Source organism: Pleurodeles waltl, chromosome 8 (assembly GCF_031143425.1).
Source record: "Pleurodeles waltl isolate 20211129_DDA chromosome 8, aPleWal1.hap1.20221129, whole genome shotgun sequence".
NCBI lineage: Eukaryota > Metazoa > Chordata > Amphibia > Caudata > Salamandridae > Pleurodeles > Pleurodeles waltl.
Window position 1 is genome coordinate 30,398,226 of NC_090447.1, and position 20,687 is coordinate 30,418,912.

A 20,687-nucleotide genomic window follows, 5' to 3' on the forward strand; every position below is an offset into this window, starting at 1 on the left:
CAGCCATGACAAGGCCCCTGTGATGCTGCTGACACAGGGTCACACACTAGAGTAGGCGTCAGACTCCAGGGGGTGACTCCTACTGCCATGACAAGGGCCTGTGATGCTGCAGACGCAGTGTCACACATAGAGTAGGCGTCAGACTCCGGGGGTGACTGCTACTGCTATGACAAGGCCCCTGTGATGCTGCCGACACAGTGTCACACACTAGAGTAGGAGTCAGACTCCAGGGGGGTGAGTGCAACAGCCATGACAAGGCCCTGTGATGCTGCAGACACAGTGTCACACACTAGATTAGGTGTCAGACTCCAGGGAGTGACTGCTACTGCCATGACAAGGCCCCTGTGATGCATCTGATACAGTGTCACACATAGAGTAGGCGTCAGACTCCAGGGGGTGACTGCTACTGCCATGACAAGGCCCCTGTGATGCTGCCGACACAGTGTCACACACTAGAGTAGGCGTCAGACTCCAGGGAGTGACTGCTACTGCCATGACAAGGCCCCTGTGATGCTGCTGATACAGTGTCACACATAGAGTAGGCGTCAGACTCCAGGGGGTGACTGCTACGACGAGGCCCCTGTGATGCTGCAGACACAGTGTCACACTAAAGTAGGCGTCAGACTCCAGGGAGTGACTGCTACTGCCATGACAAGGCCCCTGTGATGCTGCAGACACAGGGTCACACACTAGAGTAGGCGTCAGACTCCAGAGGGTGACTGCTACTGCCATGACAAGGCCCCTGTGATGCTGCAGACACAGGGTCACACACTAGAGTAAGTGTCAGACCCCAGGGGGGTGAGTGCTACAGCCATGACAAGGCCCCTGTGATGCTGCTGACACAGGGTCAGACACTAGAGTAGGTGTCAGACCCCAGGCGGTGAGTGCTACAGCCATGACAAGGCCCCTGTGATGCTGCTGACACAGGGTCACACACTAGAGTAGGCGTCAGACTCCAGGGGGTGACTCCTACTGCCATGACAAGGGCCTGTGATGCTGCAGACGCAGTGTCACACATAGAGTAGGCGTCAGACTCCGGGGGTGACTGCTACTGCTATGACAAGGCCCCTGTGATGCTGCCGACACAGTGTCACACACTAGAGTAGGAGTCAGACTCCAGGGGGGTGAGTGCAACAGCCATGACAAGGCCCCTGTGATGCTGCTGACACAGGGTCACACACTAGAGTAGGTGTCAGACCCCAGGGGGTGACTGCTACTGCCATGACAAGGCCCTGTGCTGCTGCAGACACAGTGTCACACACTAGAGTAGGTGTCAGACCCCAGGGGGTGACTGCTACTGCCATGACAAGGCGCCTGTGATGCTGCTGACACAGTGTCACACACCAGAGTAGGTGTCAGACTCCAGGGGGTGACAGCTACTGCCATGACAAGGCCCCTGTGATGCTGCAGACACAGTGTCACACACTAGAGTAGGCATCAGACTCCAGGGGGGGGATTGCTACTGCCATGACAAGGCACCTGTGATGCTGCATACAGGGTCACATACTAGAGTAGGCGTCAGACTCCGGGGGTGACTGCTACTGCCATGACAAGGCCCTATGATGCTGCTGACACAGGGTCACACATAGAGTAGGTGTCAGAGTCCAGGGGGTGACTGCTACTGCCATGACAAGGCCCTGTGATGCAGCTGATACAGTGTCACACATAGAGTAGGCGTCAGACTCCAGGGGGTGACTGCTACTGCCATGACAAGGCCCCTGTGATGCTGCCGACACAGTGTCACACACTAGAGTAGGCGTCAGACTCCAGGGAGTGACTGCTACTGCCATGACAAGGCCCCTGTGATGCTGCTGATACAGTGTCACACATAGAGTAGGCGTCAGACTCCAGGGGGTGACTGCTACGACGAGGCCCCTGTGATGCTGCAGACACAGTGTCACACTAAAGTAGGCGCCAGACTCCAGGGAGTGACTGCTACTGCCATGACAAGGCCCCTGTGATGCTGCAGACACAGGGTCACACACACTAGAGTAGGCGTCAGACTCCAGAGGGTGACTGCTACTGCCATGACAAGGCCCCTGTGATGCTGCAGACACAGGGTCACACACTAGAGTAAGTGTCAGACCCCAGGGGGGTGAGTGCTACAGTCATGACAAGGCCCCTGTGATGCTGCTGACACAGGGTCAGACACTAGAGTAGGTGTCAGACCCCAGGCGGTGAGTGCTACAGCCATGACAAGGCCCCTGTGATGCTGCTGACACAGGGTCACACACTAGAGTAGGCGTCAGACTCCAGGGAGTGACTCCTACTGCCATGACAAGGGCCTGTGATGCTGCAGACGCAGTGTCACACATAGAGTAGGCGTCAGACTCCGGGGGTGACTGCTACTGCTATGACAAGGCCCCTGTGATGCTGCCGACACAGTGTCACACACTAGAGTAGGAGTCAGACTCCAGGGGGGTGAGTGCAACAGCCATGACAAGGCCCCTGTGATGCTGCTGACACAGGGTCACACACTAGAGTAGGTGTCAGACCCCAGGGGGTGACTGCTACTGCCATGACAAGGCACCTGTGATGCTGCTGACACAGTGTCACACACCAGAGTAGGTGTCAGACTCCAGGGGGTGACAGCTACTGCCATGACAAGGCCCCTGTGATGCTGCAGACACAGTGTCACACATTAGAGTAGGCATCAGACTCCAGGGGGGTGATTGCTACTGCCATGACAAGGCACCTGTGATGCTGCATACAGGGTCACATACTAGAGTAGGCGTCAGACTCCGGGGGTGACTGCTACTGCCATGACAAGGCCCTATGATGCTGCTGACACAGGGTCACACATAGAGTAGGTGTCAGAGTCCAGGGGGTGACTGCTACTGCCATGACAAGGCCCTGTGATGCTGCATACAGGGTCACATACTAGAGTAGGTGTCAGACTCCGGGGGGGGGATTGCTACTGCCATGATAAGGCTCCTGTGATGCTGCAGACACAGTGTCACACACTAGAGTAGGTGTCAGACTCCAGGGAGTGACTGCTACAGCCATGACAAGGCCCCTGGGATGCTGCTGACACAGGGTCACACACTAGAGTAGGCGTCAGACTCCAGGGAGTGACTGCTACTGCCATGACAAGGCTCCTGTGATGCTGCTTACACAGGGTCACACATACAGTAGGTGTCAGACTCCAGGGGGTGACCGCTACTGCCATGACAAGGCCCCTGTGATGCTGCTGACACAGTGTCACACATAGAGTAGGTGTCAGACTCCAGGGGGTGACTGCTACTGCCATGACAAGGCCCTGTGATGCTGCTGACACAGGGTCACATACTAGAGTAGGTGTCAGACCCCAGGGGGTGACTGCTACTGCCATGACAAGGCCCTGTGATGCTGCACACAGTGTCACACACAGAGTAGGCGTCAGACTCCAGGGGGTGACTGCTACTGCCATGACAAGGCCCCTGTGATGCTGCTGACACAGGGTCACATACTAGAGTAGGTGTCAGACTCCAGGGGGTGACTGCTACTGCCATGACAAGGCCCCTGTGATGCTGCAGAAACAGTGTCACACACTAGAGTAGGTGTCAGACTCCAGGGGGTGAGTGCTACTGCCATGACAAGGCCCTGTGATGCTGCATACAGTGTCACACACTAGAGTAGGTGTCAGACTCCGGGGGTGACTGCTACTGCCATGACAAGGCCCCTGTGATGTTGCTGACACAGGGTCACACATAGAGTAGGCGTCAGACTTCAGGGGGTGACTGCTACTGCCATGACAAGGCCCCCTGATGCTGCAGACACAGTGTCACACATAGAGTAGGTGTCAGACCCCAGGGGCTGACTGTCATGACAAGGCCCTGTGATGCTGCTGACACAGTGTCACCTACTAGAGTAGGTGTCAGACTCCAGGGGGTGACTGCTACTGCCATGACAAGGCCCTGTGATGCTGCTGACACAGGGTCACACATAGAGTAGGTGTCAGACTCCAGGGGGTGACTGCTACTGCCATGACAAGGCCCTGTGATGCTGCATACAGGGTCACATACTAGAGTAGGTGTCAGACTCCGGGGGGGGACTGCTACTGCCAGGACATGGCCCCTGTGATGCTGCAGACACAGTGTCACACACTAGAGTAGGTGTCAGACTCCAGGGGGTGACTGCTACTGCCATGACAAGGCACCTGTGATGCTGCAGACACAGTGTCACACACTAGAGTAGGCGTCAGACTCCAGGGGGTGACCGCTACTGCGATGACAAGGCCCCTGTGATGCTGCTGACACAGTGTCACACACTAGAGTAGGAGTCAGACTCCAGGGGGGTGAGTGCTACAGCCATGACAAGGCCCCTGTGATGCTGCTGACACAGGGTCACACACTAGAGTAGGTGTCAGACTCCAGGGGGTGACAGCTACTGCCATGACAAGGCCCCTGTGATGCTGCAGACACAGTGTCACACACTAGAGTAGGTGTCAGACTCCAGGGGGTGAGTGCTACAGCCATGACAAGGACCGGTGATGCTGCTGACACAGTGTCACACATAGATTAGGTGTCAGACTCCAGGGGGGTGACTGCTACTGCCATGACAAGGCCCTGTGATGCTGCCGACACAGTGTCACACACTAGAGTAGGCGTCAGACTCCAGGGAGTGACTGCTACTGCCATGACAAGGCCCCTGTGATGCTGCTGACATAGGGTCACACATAGAGTAGGTGTCAGACTCCTGGGGGTGACTGCTACTGCCATGACAAGGCCCCTGTGATGCTGCAGACACAGTGTCACACACTAGAGTAGGTGTCAGACTCCAGGGGGGTGAGTGCTACTGCCATGACAAGGCCGCTGTGATGCTGCTGACACAGTGTCACACACTAGAGTAGGTGTCAGACTCCAGGGGGGTGAGTGCTACTGCCATGACAAGGCCCTGTGATGCTGCATACAGTGTCATACACTAGAGTAGGTGTCAGACTCCGGGGGTGACTGCTACTGCCATGACAAGGCCCCTATGATGTTGCTGACACAGGGTCACACATAGAGTAGGCGTCAGACTTCAGGGGGTGACTGCTACTGCCATGACAAGGCCCTCTGATGCTGCAGAAACAGTGTCACACATAGAGTAGGTGTCAGACCCCAGGGGCTGACTGTCATGACAAGGCCCTGTGATGCAGCTGACACAGTGTCACCTACTAGAGTAGGTGTCAGACTCTAGGGGGTGACTGCTACTGCCATGACAAGGCCCTGTGATGCTGCTGACACAGGGTCACACATAGAGTAGGTGTCAGACTCCAGGGGGTGACTGCTACTGCCATGACAAGGCCCTGTGATGCTGCATACAGGGTCACATACTAGAGTAGGTGTCAGACTCCGGGGGGGGGGGGCTGCTACTTCCAGGACATGGCCCCTGTGATGCTGCAGACACAGTGTCACACACTAGAGTAGGTGTCAGACTCCAGGGGGTGACTGCTACTGCCATGACAAGGCACCTGTGATGCTGCAGACACAGTGTCACACACTAGAGTAGGCGTCAGACTCCAGGGAGTGACTGCTACTGCCATGACAAGGCTCCTGTGATGCTGCTTACACAGGGTCACACATAGAGTAGGTGTCAGACTCCAGGGGGTGACCGCTACTGCCATGACAAGGGCCCTGTGATGCTGCTGACACAGTGTCACACTAGAGTAGGTGTCAGACTCCGGGAGTGACTGCTAATGCCATGACAAGGCTCCTGTGATGCTGCTTGCACAGTGTCACCTACTAGAGTAGGCGTCAGACTCCAGGGGTGACTGCTCCTGCCATGACAAGGCCCCTGTGATGCTGCTGACACAGGGTCACACACTAGAGTAGGCGTCAGACTCCAGAGGGTGACTGCTACTGCCATTACAAGGCTCCTGTGATGCTGCCGACACAGGGTCACACATAGAGTAGGTGTCAGACCCCAGGGGGTGACTGCTACTGCCATGACAAGGCCCCTGTGATGCTGCTGACACAGGGTCACACATAGAGTAGGTGTCAGAGTCCAGGGGGTGACTGCTACTGCCATGACAAGGCCCTGTGATGCTGCATACAGGGTCACATACTAGAGTAGGTGTCAGACTCCGGGGGGGGGGGATTGCTACTGCCATGATAAGGCTCCTGTGATGCTGCAGACACAGTGTCACACACTAGAGTAGGTGTCAGACTCCAGGGAGTGACTGCTACAGCCATGACAAGGCCCCTGGGATGCTGCTGACACAGGGTCACACACTAGAGTAGGCGTCAGACTCCAGGGAGTGACTGCTACTGCCATGACAAGGCTCCTGTGATGCTGCTTACACAGGGTCACACATACAGTAGGTGTCAGACTCCAGGGGGTGACCGCTACTGCCATGACAAGGCCCCTGTGATGCTGCTGACACAGTGTCACACATAGAGTAGGTGTCAGACTCCAGGGGGTGACTGCTACTGCCATGACAAGGCCCTGTGATGCTGCTGACACAGGGTCACATACTAGAGTAGGTGTCAGACCCCAGGGGGTGACTGCTACTGCCATGACAAGGCCCTGTGATGCTGCACACAGTGTCACACACAGAGTAGGCGTCAGACTCCAGGGGGTGACTGCTACTGCCATGACAAGGCCCCTGTGATGCTGCTGACACAGGGTCACATACTAGAGTAGGTGTCAGACTCCAGGGGGTGACTGCTACTGCCATGACAAGGCCCCTGTGATGCTGCAGAAACAGTGTCACACACTAGAGTAGGTGTCAGACTCCAGGGGGTGAGTGCTACTGCCATGACAAGGCCCTGTGATGCTGCATACAGTGTCACACACTAGAGTAGGTGTCAGACTCCGGGGGTGACTGCTACTGCCATGACAAGGCCCCTGTGATGTTGCTGACACAGGGTCACACATAGAGTAGGCGTCAGACTTCAGGGGGTGACTGCTACTGCCATGACAAGGCCCCCTGATGCTGCAGACACAGTGTCACACATAGAGTAGGTGTCAGACCCCAGGGGCTGACTGTCATGACAAGGCCCTGTGATGCTGCTGACACAGTGTCACCTACTAGAGTAGGTGTCAGACTCCAGGGGGTGACTGCTACTGCCATGACAAGGCCCTGTGATGCTGCTGACACAGGGTCACACATAGAGTAGGTGTCAGACTCCAGGGGGTGACTGCTACTGCCATGACAAGGCCCTGTGATGCTGCATACAGGGTCACATACTAGAGTAGGCGTCAGACTCCAGGGAGTGACTGCTACTGCCATGACAAGGCCCCTGTGATGCTGCTGACATAGGGTCACACATAGAGTAGGTGTCAGACTCCTGGGGGTGACTGCTACTGCCATGACAAGGCCCCTGTGATGCTGCAGACACAGTGTCACACACTAGAGTAGGTGTCAGACTCCAGGGGGGTGAGTGCTACTGCCATGACAAGGCCGCTGTGATGCTGCTGACACAGTGTCACACACTAGAGTAGGTGTCAGACTCCAGGGGGGTGAGTGCTACTGCCATGACAAGGCCCTGTGATGCTGCATACAGTGTCATACACTAGAGTAGGTGTCAGACTCCGGGGGTGACTGCTACTGCCATGACAAGGCCCCTATGATGTTGCTGACACAGGGTCACACATAGAGTAGGCGTCAGACTTCAGGGGGTGACTGCTACTGCCATGACAAGGCCCTCTGATGCTGCAGAAACAGTGTCACACATAGAGTAGGTGTCAGACCCCAGGGGCTGACTGTCATGACAAGGCCCTGTGATGCAGCTGACACAGTGTCACCTACTAGAGTAGGTGTCAGACTCTAGGGGGTGACTGCTACTGCCATGACAAGGCCCTGTGATGCTGCTGACACAGGGTCACACATAGAGTAGGTGTCAGACTCCAGGGGGTGACTGCTACTGCCATGACAAGGCCCTGTGATGCTGCATACAGGGTCACATACTAGAGTAGGTGTCAGACTCCGGGGGGGGGGGACTGCTACTGCCAGGACATGGCCCCTGTGATGCTGCAGACACAGTGTCACACACTAGAGTAGGTGTCAGACTCCAGGGGGTGACTGCTACTGCCATGACAAGGCACCTGTGATGCTGCAGACACAGTGTCACACACTAGAGTAGGCGTCAGACTCCAGGGAGTGACTGCTACTGCCATGACAAGGCTCCTGTGATGCTGCTTACACAGGGTCACACATAGAGTAGGTGTCAGACTCCAGGGGGTGACCGCTACTGCCATGACAAGGGCCCTGTGATGCTGCTGACACAGTGTCACACTAGAGTAGGTGTCAGACTCCGGGAGTGACTGCTAATGCCATGACAAGGCTCCTGTGATGCTGCTTGCACAGTGTCACCTACTAGAGTAGGCGTCAGACTCCAGGGGTGACTGCTCCTGCCATGACAAGGCCCCTGTGATGCTGCTGACACAGGGTCACACACTAGAGTAGGCGTCAGACTCCAGAGGGTGACTGCTACTGCCATTACAAGGCTCCTGTGATGCTGCCGACACAGGGTCACACATAGAGTAGGTGTCAGACCCCAGGGGGTGACTGCTACTGCCATGACAAGGCCCCTGTGATGCTGCTGACATAGGGTCACACATAGAGTAGGTGTCAGACTCCAGGGGGTGACTGCTACTGCCATGACAAGGCCCCTGTGATGCTGCAGACACAGTGTCACACACTAGAGTAGGTGTCAGACTCCAGGGGGGTGACTGCTACTGCCATGACAAGGCCCCTGTGATGCTGCTGACACAGAGTTACACACTAGAGTAGGCGTCAGACTCTGGGGAGGGGGGGGTGACTGCTACTGCCATTACAAGGCCCTGTGATGCTGCAGACACAGTGTCACATTAGAGTAGGTGTCAGACTCCGGGGGGTGGCTGCTACTGCCATGACAAGGCCCTGTGATGCTGCATACAGTGTCACACATAGATTAGGTGTCAGACTCCGGGGGGGGGGACTGCTACTGCCAGGACATGGCCCCTGTGATGCTGCAGACACAGTGTCACACACTAGAGTAGGTGTCAGACTCCAGGGGGTGACTGCTACTGCCATGACAAGGCACCTGTGATGCTGCAGACACAGTGTCACACACTAGAGTAGGCGTCAGACTCCAGGGAGTGACTGCTACTGCCATGACAAGGCTCCTGTGATGCTGCTTACACAGGGTCACACATAGAGTAGGTGTCAGACTCCAGGGGGTGACCGCTACTGCCATGACAAGGGCCCTGTGATGCTGCTGACACAGTGTCACACTAGAGTAGGTGTCAGACTCCGGGAGTGACTGCTAATGCCATGACAAGGCTCCTGTGATGCTGCTTGCACAGTGTCACCTACTAGAGTAGGCGTCAGACTCCAGGGGTGACTGCTCCTGCCATGACAAGGCCCCTGTGATGCTGCTGACACAGGGTCACACACTAGAGTAGGCGTCAGACTCCAGAGGGTGACTGCTACTGCCATTACAAGGCTCCTGTGATGCTGCCGACACAGGGTCACACATAGAGTAGGTGTCAGACCCCAGGGGGTGACTGCTACTGCCATGACAAGGCCCCTGTGATGCTGCTGACATAGGGTCACACATAGAGTAGGTGTCAGACTCCAGGGGGTGACTGCTACTGCCATGACAAGGCCCCTGTGATGCTGCAGACACAGTGTCACACACTAGAGTAGGTGTCAGACTCCAGGGAGTGACTGCTACTGCCATGACAAGGCTCCTGTGATGCTGCTTACACAGGGTCACACATAGAGTAGGTGTCAGACTCCAGGGGGTGACCGCTACTGCCATGACAAGGGCCCTGTGATGCTGCTGACACAGTGTCACACTAGAGTAGGTGTCAGACTCCGGGAGTGACTGCTAATGCCATGACAAGGCTCCTGTGAGGCTGCTTGCACAGTGTCACCTACTAGAGTAGGCGTCAGACTCCAGGGGTGACTGCTCCTGCCATGACAAGGCCCCTGTGATGCTGCTGACACAGGGTCACACACTAGAGTAGGCGTCAGACTCCAGAGGGTGACTGCTACTGCCATTACAAGGCTCCTGTGATGCTGCCGACACAGGGTCACACATAGAGTAGGTGTCAGACCCCAGGGGGTGACTGCTACTGCCATGACAAGGCCCCTGTGATGCTGCTGACATAGGGTCACACATAGAGTAGGTGTCAGACTCCAGGGGGTGACTGCTACTGCCATGACAAGGCCCCTGTGATGCTGCAGACACAGTGTCACACACTAGAGTAGGTGTCAGACTCCAGGGGGGTGACTGCTACTGCCATGACAAGGCCCCTGTGATGCTGCTGACACAGAGTTACACACTAGAGTAGGCGTCAGACTCTGGGGAGGGGGGGGTGACTGCTACTGCCATTACAAGGCCCTGTGATGCTGCAGACAGTGTCACACACTAGAGTAGGCTTCAGACTCCAGCGGGTGACTGTTACTGCCATGACAAGGCCCCTGTGATGCTGCTGACACAGGGTCACACACTAGAGTAGGTGTCACACTCCAGGGGGTGACTGCTACTGCCATGACAAGGCCCCTGTGATGCTGCTGACACAGTGTCACACACTAGAGTAGGTGTCAGACTCCAGGGGGTGACTGCTGCTGCCATGACAAGGCCTGTGATGCTGCAGACACAGTGTCACACATAGAGTAGGCGTCAGACTCCGGGGGTGACTGCTACTGCCATGACAAGGCCCCTGTGATGCTGCTGACACAGGGTCACACAGTAGAGTAGGCGTCAGACTCCGGGGGGGTGACTGTTACTGCCATGACAAGGCCCTGTGATGCTACTGACACAGTGTCACACTAGAGTAGGTGTCAGACCCCAGGGGGTGAATGCTACTGCCATGACAAGGCCCCTGTGAAGTTGCTGACACAGGGTCACACACTAGAGTAGGCGTCAGACTCCAGGGGGTGACTGCTACTGCCATGACACGGCCCCTGTGATGCTGCAGACACAGTGTCATACACTAGAGTAGGTGTCAGACCCCAGGGGGTGACTGCTAATGCCATGACAAGGCCCTGTGATGCTGCTGACACAGTGTCACACTAGAGTAGGTGTCAGACCCCAGTGGGTGACTGCTACTGCCATGTCAAGGTCCCTATGATGCTGCTGACACAGGGTCAGGGGTGACTGCTGCAGCCATGACAAGGCCCCTGTGATGCTGCTGACACATGGTCACACATTAGAGTAGGTGTCAGACTCCAGGGGGTGACTGCTACTGCCATGACAAGGCCCCTGTGATGCTGCTGACACATGGTCACACACTAGGGTAGGTGTCAGACCCCAGGGGGTGGGTGCTACTGCCATGACAAGGCTCCTGTGATGCTGCTGACACAGTGTCACGTATTAGAGTAGGCGTCAGACTCCAGGGGGTGACTGCTACAGCCATGACAAGGCTCCTGTGATGCTGCTGACACAGTGTCACACACTAGAGTAGGTGTCAGACCCCAGGGGGTGAATGCTACTGCCATGACAAGGCCCCTGTGAAGCTGCTGACACAGGGTCAAACACTAGAGTAGGCGTCAGACTCCAGGGGGTGACAGCTAGTGCCATGACACGGCCCCTGTGATGCTGCAGACACAGTGTCACACACTAGAGTAGGTGTCAGACCCCAGGGGGTGACTGCTAGTGCCATGACAAGACCCTGTGATGCTGCTGAGACAGGGTCACACACTAGAGTAGGCGCCAGACTCCGGGGGGGTGGGTGCTACTGCCATGACAAGGCCTGTGATGCTGCTGACACAGTGTCACCTATTAGAGTAGGCGTCAGACTCCAGGGGGTGACTGCTACAGCCATGACAAGGCTCCTGTGATGCTGCTGACACAGTGTCACCTATTAGAGTAGGCGTCAGACTCCAGGGGGTGACTGCTACAGGCATGACAAGGCTCCTGTGATGCTGCTGACACAGTGTCACACACTAGAGTAGGTGTCAGACTCCAGGGGGTGACTGCTACTGCCATGACAAGGCCCCTGTGATGCTGCTGACACATGGTCACACACTAGAGTAGGTGTCAGACCCCAGGGGGTGAGTGCTACTGCCATGACAAGGCCCTGTGATGCGGCAGACACAGGGTCACACACTAGAGTAGGCGTCGGACTTCAGGGGGTGACTGCTACTGCCATGACAAGGTCCCTGTGATGCTGCTGACACAGGGTCACACACTAGAGTAGGTGTCAGACCCCAGGGGGTGAGTGCTACTGCCATGACAAGGCCCTGTGATGCTGCTGACACAGGGTCACACACTAGATTAGGTGTCAGACCCCAGGGGGTGAGTGTTACTGCCATGACAAGGCCTGTGATGCTGCAGACACAGTGTCACACACTAGAGTAGGCGTCAGACATCCAGAGGGTGACTGTTACTGCCATGACAAGGTCCCTATGATGCTGCTGACACAGGGTCACACACTAGAGTAGGTGTCAGACCCCAGGGGGTGACTGCTACTGCCATGACAAGGCCCTGTGATGCTGCACACAGTGTCATACACTAGAGTAGGTGTCAGACCCCAGGGGGTGACTGCTAATGCCATGACAAGGCCCTGTGATGCTGCTGACACAGTGTCACACTAGAGTAGGTGTCAGACCCCAGTGGGTGACTGCTACTGCCATGTCAAGGTCCCTATGATGCTGCTGACACAGGGTCAGGGGTGACTGCTGCAGCCATGACAAGGCCCCTGTGATGCTGCTGACACATGGTCACACATTAGAGTAGGTGTCAGACTCCAGGGGGTGACTGCTACTGCCATGACAAGGCCCCTGTGATGCTGCTGACACATGGTCACACACTAGAGTAGGTGTCAGACCCCAGGGGGTGGGTGCTACTGCCATGACAAGGCTCCTGTGATGCTGCTGACACAGTGTCACGTATTAGAGTAGGCGTCAGACTCCAGGGGGTGACTGCTACAGCCATGACAAGGCTCCTGTGATGCTGCTGACACAGTGTCACACACTAGAGTAGGTGTCAGTCTCCAGGGGGTGACTGCTACTGCCATGACAAGGCCTGTGATGCTGCAGACACAGTGTCACACATAGAGTAGGTGTCAGACTCCGGGGGTGACTGCTACTGCCATGGCAAGGCCCCTGTGATGCTGCTGACACAGGGTCACACACTAGAGTAGGCGTCAGACTCCAGGGGGTTGACTGTTACTGCCATGACAAGGCCCTGTGATGCTGCTGACACAGTGTCACACTAGAGTAGGTGTCAGACCCCAGGGGGTGAATGCTACTGCCATGACAAGGCCCCTGTGAAGCTGCTGACACAGGGTCAAACACTAGAGTAGGCGTCAGACTCCAGGGGGTGACAGCTAGTGCCATGACACGGCCCCTGTGATGCTGCAGACACAGTGTCACACACTAGAGTAGGTGTCAGACCCCAGGGGGTGACTGCTAGTGCCATGACAAGACCCTGTGATGCTGCTGAGACAGGGTCACACACTAGAGTAGGCGCCAGACTCCGGGGGGTGGGTGCTACTGCCATGACAAGGCCTGTGATGCTGCTGACACAGTGTCACCTATTAGAGTAGGCGTCAGACTCCAGGGGGTGACTGCTACAGCCATGACAAGGCTCCTGTGATGCTGCTGACACAGTGTCACCTATTAGAGTAGGCGTCAGACTCCAGGGGGTGACTGCTACAGGCATGACAAGGCTCCTGTGATGCTGCTGACACAGTGTCACACACTAGAGTAGGTGTCAGACTCCAGGGGGTGACTGCTACTGCCATGACAAGGCCCCTGTGATGCTGCTGACACATGGTCACACACTAGAGTAGGTGTCAGACCCCAGGGGGTGAGTGCTACTGCCATGACAAGGCCCTGTGATGCGGCAGACACAGGGTCACACACTAGAGTAGGCGTCGGACTTCAGGGGGTGACTGCTACTGCCATGACAAGGTCCCTGTGATGCTGCTGACACAGGGTCACACACTAGAGTAGGTGTCAGACCCCAGGGGGTGAGTGCTACTGCCATGACAAGGCCCTGTGATGCTGCTGACACAGGGTCACACACTAGATTAGGTGTCAGACCCCAGGGGGTGAGTGTTACTGCCATGACAAGGCCTGTGATGCTGCAGACACAGTGTCACACACTAGAGTAGGCGTCAGACATCCAGAGGGTGACTGTTACTGCCATGACAAGGTCCCTATGATGCTGCTGACACAGGGTCACACACTAGAGTAGGTGTCAGACCCCAGGGGGTGACTGCTACTGCCATGACAAGGCCCTGTGATGCTGCACACAGTGTTACACACTAGAGTAGGTGTCAGACCCCAGGGGGTGACTGCTAGTGCCATGACAAGGCCCCTGTGATGCTGCAGACACAGTTTCACACACTAGAGTAGGTGTCAGACTCCAGGGGGTGACTGCTTCTGCCATGACAAGGGCCTGTGATGCTGCCGACACAGGGTCACACCCTAGTGTAGGTGTCAGACCCCAGGGGGTGACTGCTACTGCCATGACAAGGTCCCTTTGATGCTGCTGACACAGTGTCACACACATAGAGTAGATGTCAGACTCCAGGGGGTGACTGCTACTGCCATGACAAGGTCCCTTTGATGCTGCTGACACAGTGTCACACTAGAGTAGGTGTCAGACTCCGGGAGTGACTGCTACTGCCATGACAAGGCCCTTGTAATGCTGCTGACGCAGTGTCACACATAGAGTAGATGTCAGACTCCAGGGGGTGACTGCTACTGCCATGACAAGGCCCCTGTGATGCTGCTGACACAGTGTCACACACTAGAGTAGGCGTCGGACTTCAGGGGGTGACTGCTACTGCCATGACAAGGTCCCTGTGATGCTGCTGACACAGGGTCACACACTAGAGTAGGTGTCAGACCCCAGGGGGTGAGTGCTACTGCCATGACAAGGCCCTGTGATGCTGCTGACACAGGGTCACACACTAGATTAGGTGTCAGACCCCAGGGGGTGACTGCTAGAGCCATGATAAGGCCCTGTGATGCTGCATACACAGTGTCACACACTAGAGTAGGTGTCAGACCCCAGGGGGTGACTGCTAGTGCCATGACAAGGCCCCTGTGATGCTGCAGACACAGTGTCACACACTAGAGTAGGCGTCAGACTCCAGGGGGGTGACTGCTACTGCCATGACAAGGCCCTGTGATGCTGCAGACACAGTGTCACACACTAGAGTAGGTGTCAGACTCCCGGGGGTGACTGCTTCTGCCATGACAAGGGCCTGTGATGCTGCTGACACAGGGTCACACCCTAGAGTAGGTGTCAGACCCCAGGGGGTGACTGCTACTGCCATGACAAGGTCCCTTTGATGCTGCTGACACAGTGTCACACTAGAGTAGGTGTCAGACTCCGGGAGTGACTGCTACTGCCATGACAAGGCCCTTGTAATGCTGCTGACACAGTGTCACACATAGAGTAGATGTCAGACTCCAGGGGGTGACTGCTACTGCCATGACAAGGCCCCTGTGATGCTGCATACAGTGTCACACACTAGAGTAGGTGTCAGACCCCAGGGGGTGACTGCTACTGCCATGACAAGGCCCTGTGATGCGGCAGACACAGGGTCACACACTAGAGTAGGCGTCGGACTTCAGGGGGTGACTGCTACTGCCATGACAAGGTCCTTGTGATGCTGCTGACACAGGGTCACACACTAGAGTAGGTGTCAGACCCCAGGGGGTGAGTGCTACTGCCATGACAAGGCCCTGTGATGCTGCTGACACAGGGTCACACACTAGATTAGGTGTCAGACCCCAGGGGGTGAGTGTTACTGCCATGACAAGGCCTGTGATGCTGCAGACACAGTGTCACACACTAGAGTAGGCGTCAGACTCCAGAGGGTGACTGTTACTGCCATGACAAGGTCCCTATGATGCTGCTGACACAGGGTCACACACTAGAGTAGGTGTCAGACCCCAGGGGGTGACTGCTACTGCCATGACAAGGCCCTGTGATGCTGCACACAGTGTTACACACTAGAGTAGGTGTCAGACCCCAGGGGGTGACTGCTAGTGCCATGACAAGGCCCCTGTGATGCTGCAGACACAGTTTCACACACTAGAGTAGGCGTCAGACTCCAGGGGGGTGACTGCTACTGCCATGACAAGACCCTGTGATGCTGCAGACACAGTGTTACACATAGAGTAGGTGTCAGACTCCAGGGGGTGACTGCTTCTGCCATGACAAGGGCCTGTGATGCTGCCGACACAGGGTCACACCCTAGTGTAGGTGTCAGACCCCAGGGGGTGACTGCTACTGCCATGACAAGGTCCCTTTGATGCTGCTGACACAGTGTCACACATAGAGTAGATGTCAGACTCCAGGGGGTGACTGCTACTGCCATGACAAGGTCCCTTTGATGCTGCTGACACAGTGTCACACTAGAGTAGGTGTCAGACTCCGGGAGTGACTGCTACTGCCATGACAAGGCCCTTGTAATGCTGCTGACGCAGTGTCACACATAGAGTAGATGTCAGACTCCAGGGGGTGACTGCTACTGCCATGACAAGGCCCCTGTGATGCTGCTGACACAGTGTCACACACTAGAGTAGGCGTCGGACTTCAGGGGGTGACTGCTACTGCCATGACAAGGTCCCTGTGATGCTGCTGACACAGGGTCACACACTAGAGTAGGTGTCAGACCCCAGGGGGTGAGTGCTACTGCCATGACAAGGCTCTGTGATGCTGCTGACACAGGGTCACACACTAGATTAGGTGTCAGACCCCAGGGGGTGACTGCTATAGCCATGACAAGGCCCTGTGATGCTGCATACACAGTGTCACACACTAGAGTAGGTGTCAGACCCCAGGGGGTGACTGCTAGTGCCATGACAAGGCCCCTGTGATGCTGCAGACACAGTGTCACACACTAGAGTAGGCGTCAGACTCCAGGGGGGTGGCTGCTACTGCCATGACAAGGCCCTGTGATGCTGCAGACACAGTGTCACACACTAGAGTAGGTGTCAGACTCCAGGGGGTGACTGCTTCTGCCATGACAAGGGCCTGTGATGCTGCTGACACAGGGTCACACCCTAGAGTAGGTGTCAGACCCCAGGGGGTGACTGCTACTGCCATGACAAGGTCCCTTTATACTGCTGACACAGTGTCACACTAGAGTAGGTGTCAGACTCCGGGAGTGACTGCTACTGCCATGACAAGGCCCTTGTAATGCTGCTGACACAGTGTCACACACTAGAGTAGGTGTCAGACCCCAGGGGGTGACTGCTACTGCCATGACAAGGCCCTTGTAATGCTGCTGACACAGTGTCACACATAGAGTAGATGTCAGACTCCAGGGGGTGACCGCTACTGCCATGACAAGGTCCCTGTGATGCTGCTGACACAGGGTCACACACAGTGTAGGTGTCAGACTCTGGGGGTGACTGCTACTGCACTGACAAGGCCCCTGTGATGCTGCTGACACAGGGTCACACACTAGAGTCTAAACTTAGACTTCAGGTCTAAACTTGTACTTTTGCTTTAAGTTTAATGGCCCATTTGTTCTTTTTGCAGCATTACTAAGCCCAGTAACAAGGGAGTAGCCAGAGGAATAAAATACCCCCACTTTGAACACCATATAGCGCCGCGTGTCTGAGCACAGTGAGTGATCCCAACCCTTCCTGTGAAGTGCTACAGGGGTTGTACCCTTTAGAAAATTTGCAGAAAACTGTGCAAACCGATGGACATTGCATCAGGGGTTTAAAGCACTCCGGCTCCAAGCTACACATTTACCAATACTGACAAGTATCTCACTCATTCTTTGCTCCTTTCCATCTTCTGTCTTTCATTTTATGTTTCTCTCTTTCCGTCATCTTTCTATTGTTTCGTCTTTCATTCTTTCATTTAGCAGTAGCTACCAAGAATGTGGCGGCTTCTTGCTATGGCATCATCAGAGGACTTCGACCTATCCTCAAATTCTTTGATGCACCTACAAGACAGCTGGTGGTTGAAGCATCAGTGCTGTCTAGGTTGGACTATGCCAACTCCCTATTGGCGGGGATAAACCAGTCAGAATTTCGGCGGCTCCAGCGGGTTCAAAACACTGCGGCCCGACTGGTGACTGGTCTCCCCAGGCGATGTTCGGTGTCCAATACTCTGCGCTCTCTCCACTGGCTCCCTGTGCAACAGAGGATTAGATTTAAGGTTCTCTGTTTTGCATTTAAAATCTTAAAAGGTACTTCCCCGCAAATCATGGAGAAATTGCTGATTCCTTATGTTCCCTCTCGCACTCTTAGATCGTTAGGCCAGAACTTAGCAGTGGTTCCGCGCTTTAAGCTGAGCAGAATTGGGGGCCGCTCCTTTCGAGTCCTGGCAGCGTGTTGGTGGAATTCTCTTCCTCCACAAATCCGGGCCATTGATGAGCTCCTTCAGTTTAGGCGTGCTATTAAGACCTTTTTATTTGTGTAAGCTTATTTGTTGTGTTTTTTTTCTTCTTTTGCCCGTTTTTAGTGTTGTGTTGTGTTTACCTTCTCAAAGCGCCGGGACGCCCCTTTGCTGGGGCAGCTGTGCGCGGTACAAATAAAAATAACATAACATAACATAACATTTGTTCTGTGCATTCTTCTCCGTCTGTCCATATTTCTAACTTGCTGTCCGTGTTATTCCTTTATTCTTACCATGCGTCTGTTCTTTCCTTCGCACCTTTTCCATCTTTTCTTTTAGTCTCCTTTCATTCGTTAATTCTTTCTTTTCTTCTATTGCTCTTCCTTTCATCTCACATTTTTTTTCTATTACATTATATTTTCTGTCTTTCTCTTCTTCCTTTTTCTGTTTTGTTACATTTCCCTACTTACTTTCTACTTTCCATCCTTCATTCCTTTTCTTCATTATTCTTCAACAACGTTTTTCTTCATTTCAAGTCTTGTGCCCTCTTCCTACCGTGCGTCTTTTTCCTTTCTCCCTTCATTACGTGCATTCCGGTTTCTCTCCTTCGCGCTCGCGCTCCATTTGCCTGTAACTTATTTTTAATCTGCCATTTTACTATTTTTTCGTTCTTTGCCCCAGTATTTCCGGCTGTGTTGTGCATCTCTCGGTTCCCGCCTCGCAGCTGTTACTGTCGGTCATTGGTGCTGCGTTTATTCCTTTCTGACCTGAGAGCCCCTGGCAGCCGGAGACGAAGGTTCAGGAGGGACAAGGAACAGTTCATTCTGCTACAGCAGCGCCCCCGCCTGAGCTGGAACAGGGGGTGCCTCTCTGCGCCCCTGGGGTAGTTAGAAAAAACATAAAGTACCCCCCCCCCCACCACCGGGACCGAGTCTCAGGCAGCTCTGAGCGAGCGTTGGGGAGGGCACCCAAGCACCTCTGACACCTCCTCTCACACCTCCCCCTCCTCTCCAGCTCCCATGGATCCCTCCACCTACGCCAACCTCCTTTGTGCTTTCACTCCTTCCTTTTCATTCATCCGTCCTCCCTTCTGTACATCCACCCGCACTTCTTCTTTCCTCCCTTCACTCCATCTTTTATCCCATCCATTTACCCTTCTCTCCAATCATCCTTCTCCCATCGAACCGCTACCCATTCTTCTCGCCATCACCCCTTTTCTCATTCATCCCTTCATTCTTCTCTCAATCACCCCTTTTCTCATTCATCCCTTCATTCTTCTCTCCATCACCTCTTTTCTCATTCATCCCTTCATTCTTCTCTCCATCACCCTTTTCATCCCTTCATTCTTCTCTCCATCACCTCTTTTCTCATTCGTCCCTTCAGTCTCCTCCCCATCTCTGACTTCATCGTACCCTCCATCTTTTACTCCACCGCCCTTTCCATCCATCTATGCATTCATCCGCCCATCCTCCTCTCCATCCCACCTTTGCCGCTCCCCTCCCTCCTTACCTTCACTGCGGGCGGTTGTATCTAGGGAGCTTCTCAGAGAGCAGAGTGTCTTGTGAAAGTGAGAAAAGCCAGAAACTAAACTTCAGTGTTTCGTGTTACACAGAACTGCCTAGTGCCCCACCCCACTCCCCCCCAAAGCCAAGCTCCTCAAGTGGGGACGGGGTTTCTGAGGCCCCTAACAGAGCCCCTGCCGGGCCTGCTGAAAGGTATTATATTACCAACCGTCCCCCCCCGTCCCCCACCTCCATCTCAGGTGCTGTCAGGCAGATGGTACTCTCCTTCACCCGGAAGTAAATGTGCCTCAGAGCTCAACGGCCAATGTTTGCTACCAGCGCTGGGCTGGCTGGTGTGTTTGTGATTGCTCATTAACAATTTACAAGTATTATTTAATTCTAGAAACTGAGACACAACAGCTCCTATAAGAGGCGGCAGAAAGATAGCTGCCCGGATGAAAGAGGTCATAGGACAAGCTGCCCCTGAGTGAGTACCCTCCGCTGCAGTGAGTACCCTCTGCTGCAGTGTTGCAGTACCCTCAGCTGCAGTGAGTACCCTCTGCTGCAGTGAGTACCCTCAGCTGCAGTGAGTACCCTCTGCTGCAGTGTTGCAGTACCCTCCGCTGCAGTGAGTACCCTCTGCTGCAGTGTTGCAGTACCCTCAGCTGCAGTGAGTACCCTCTGCTGCATTGAGTACCCTCTGCTGCAGTGAGTACCCCCTGCTGCATCGGCACAGCCAGTAGGTCTTACTTATGCAAGAGCTACTGGCTTTGTCCATATGCCTTAGCCATGTTGCACACCAGCGTGGCTGCTGTTCAGCATGGATACAAGTTGGTGGAGTAAAGAAGAGTGCCATGGGGGAGTGTCATAAAGCGGAGTGTTGTGGAGGTGATTGGAGTGTAATGGGGTGGCGTAGAGAGTCATGGAGTGGCACAGAGTGGTGTAGAGAGTCATGGAGTGGCACAGA

The 20,687-nt window shown here is 55.0% G+C and overlaps 1 protein-coding gene across 1 annotated transcript in view; it reads right to left on the minus strand.

The window, feature by feature from the left end:
• The window catches only part of LOC138249842 (neurofilament medium polypeptide-like), a 60,031-nt gene extending 39,842 nt beyond the window's left edge, over positions 1–20,189 (minus strand). Inside the window, exons 1-2 of the mRNA XM_069203997.1 lie at positions 20,105–20,189; positions 19,728–19,802 (exon numbers count right to left, since the gene is read on the minus strand). Of these exons, the coding sequence (XP_069060098.1) occupies positions 19,728–19,802; positions 20,105–20,189 (160 nt within the window). The remainder of the gene's footprint in view (positions 1–19,727; positions 19,803–20,104) is intronic.
• Positions 20,190–20,687: the final 498 nt, after the last annotated feature.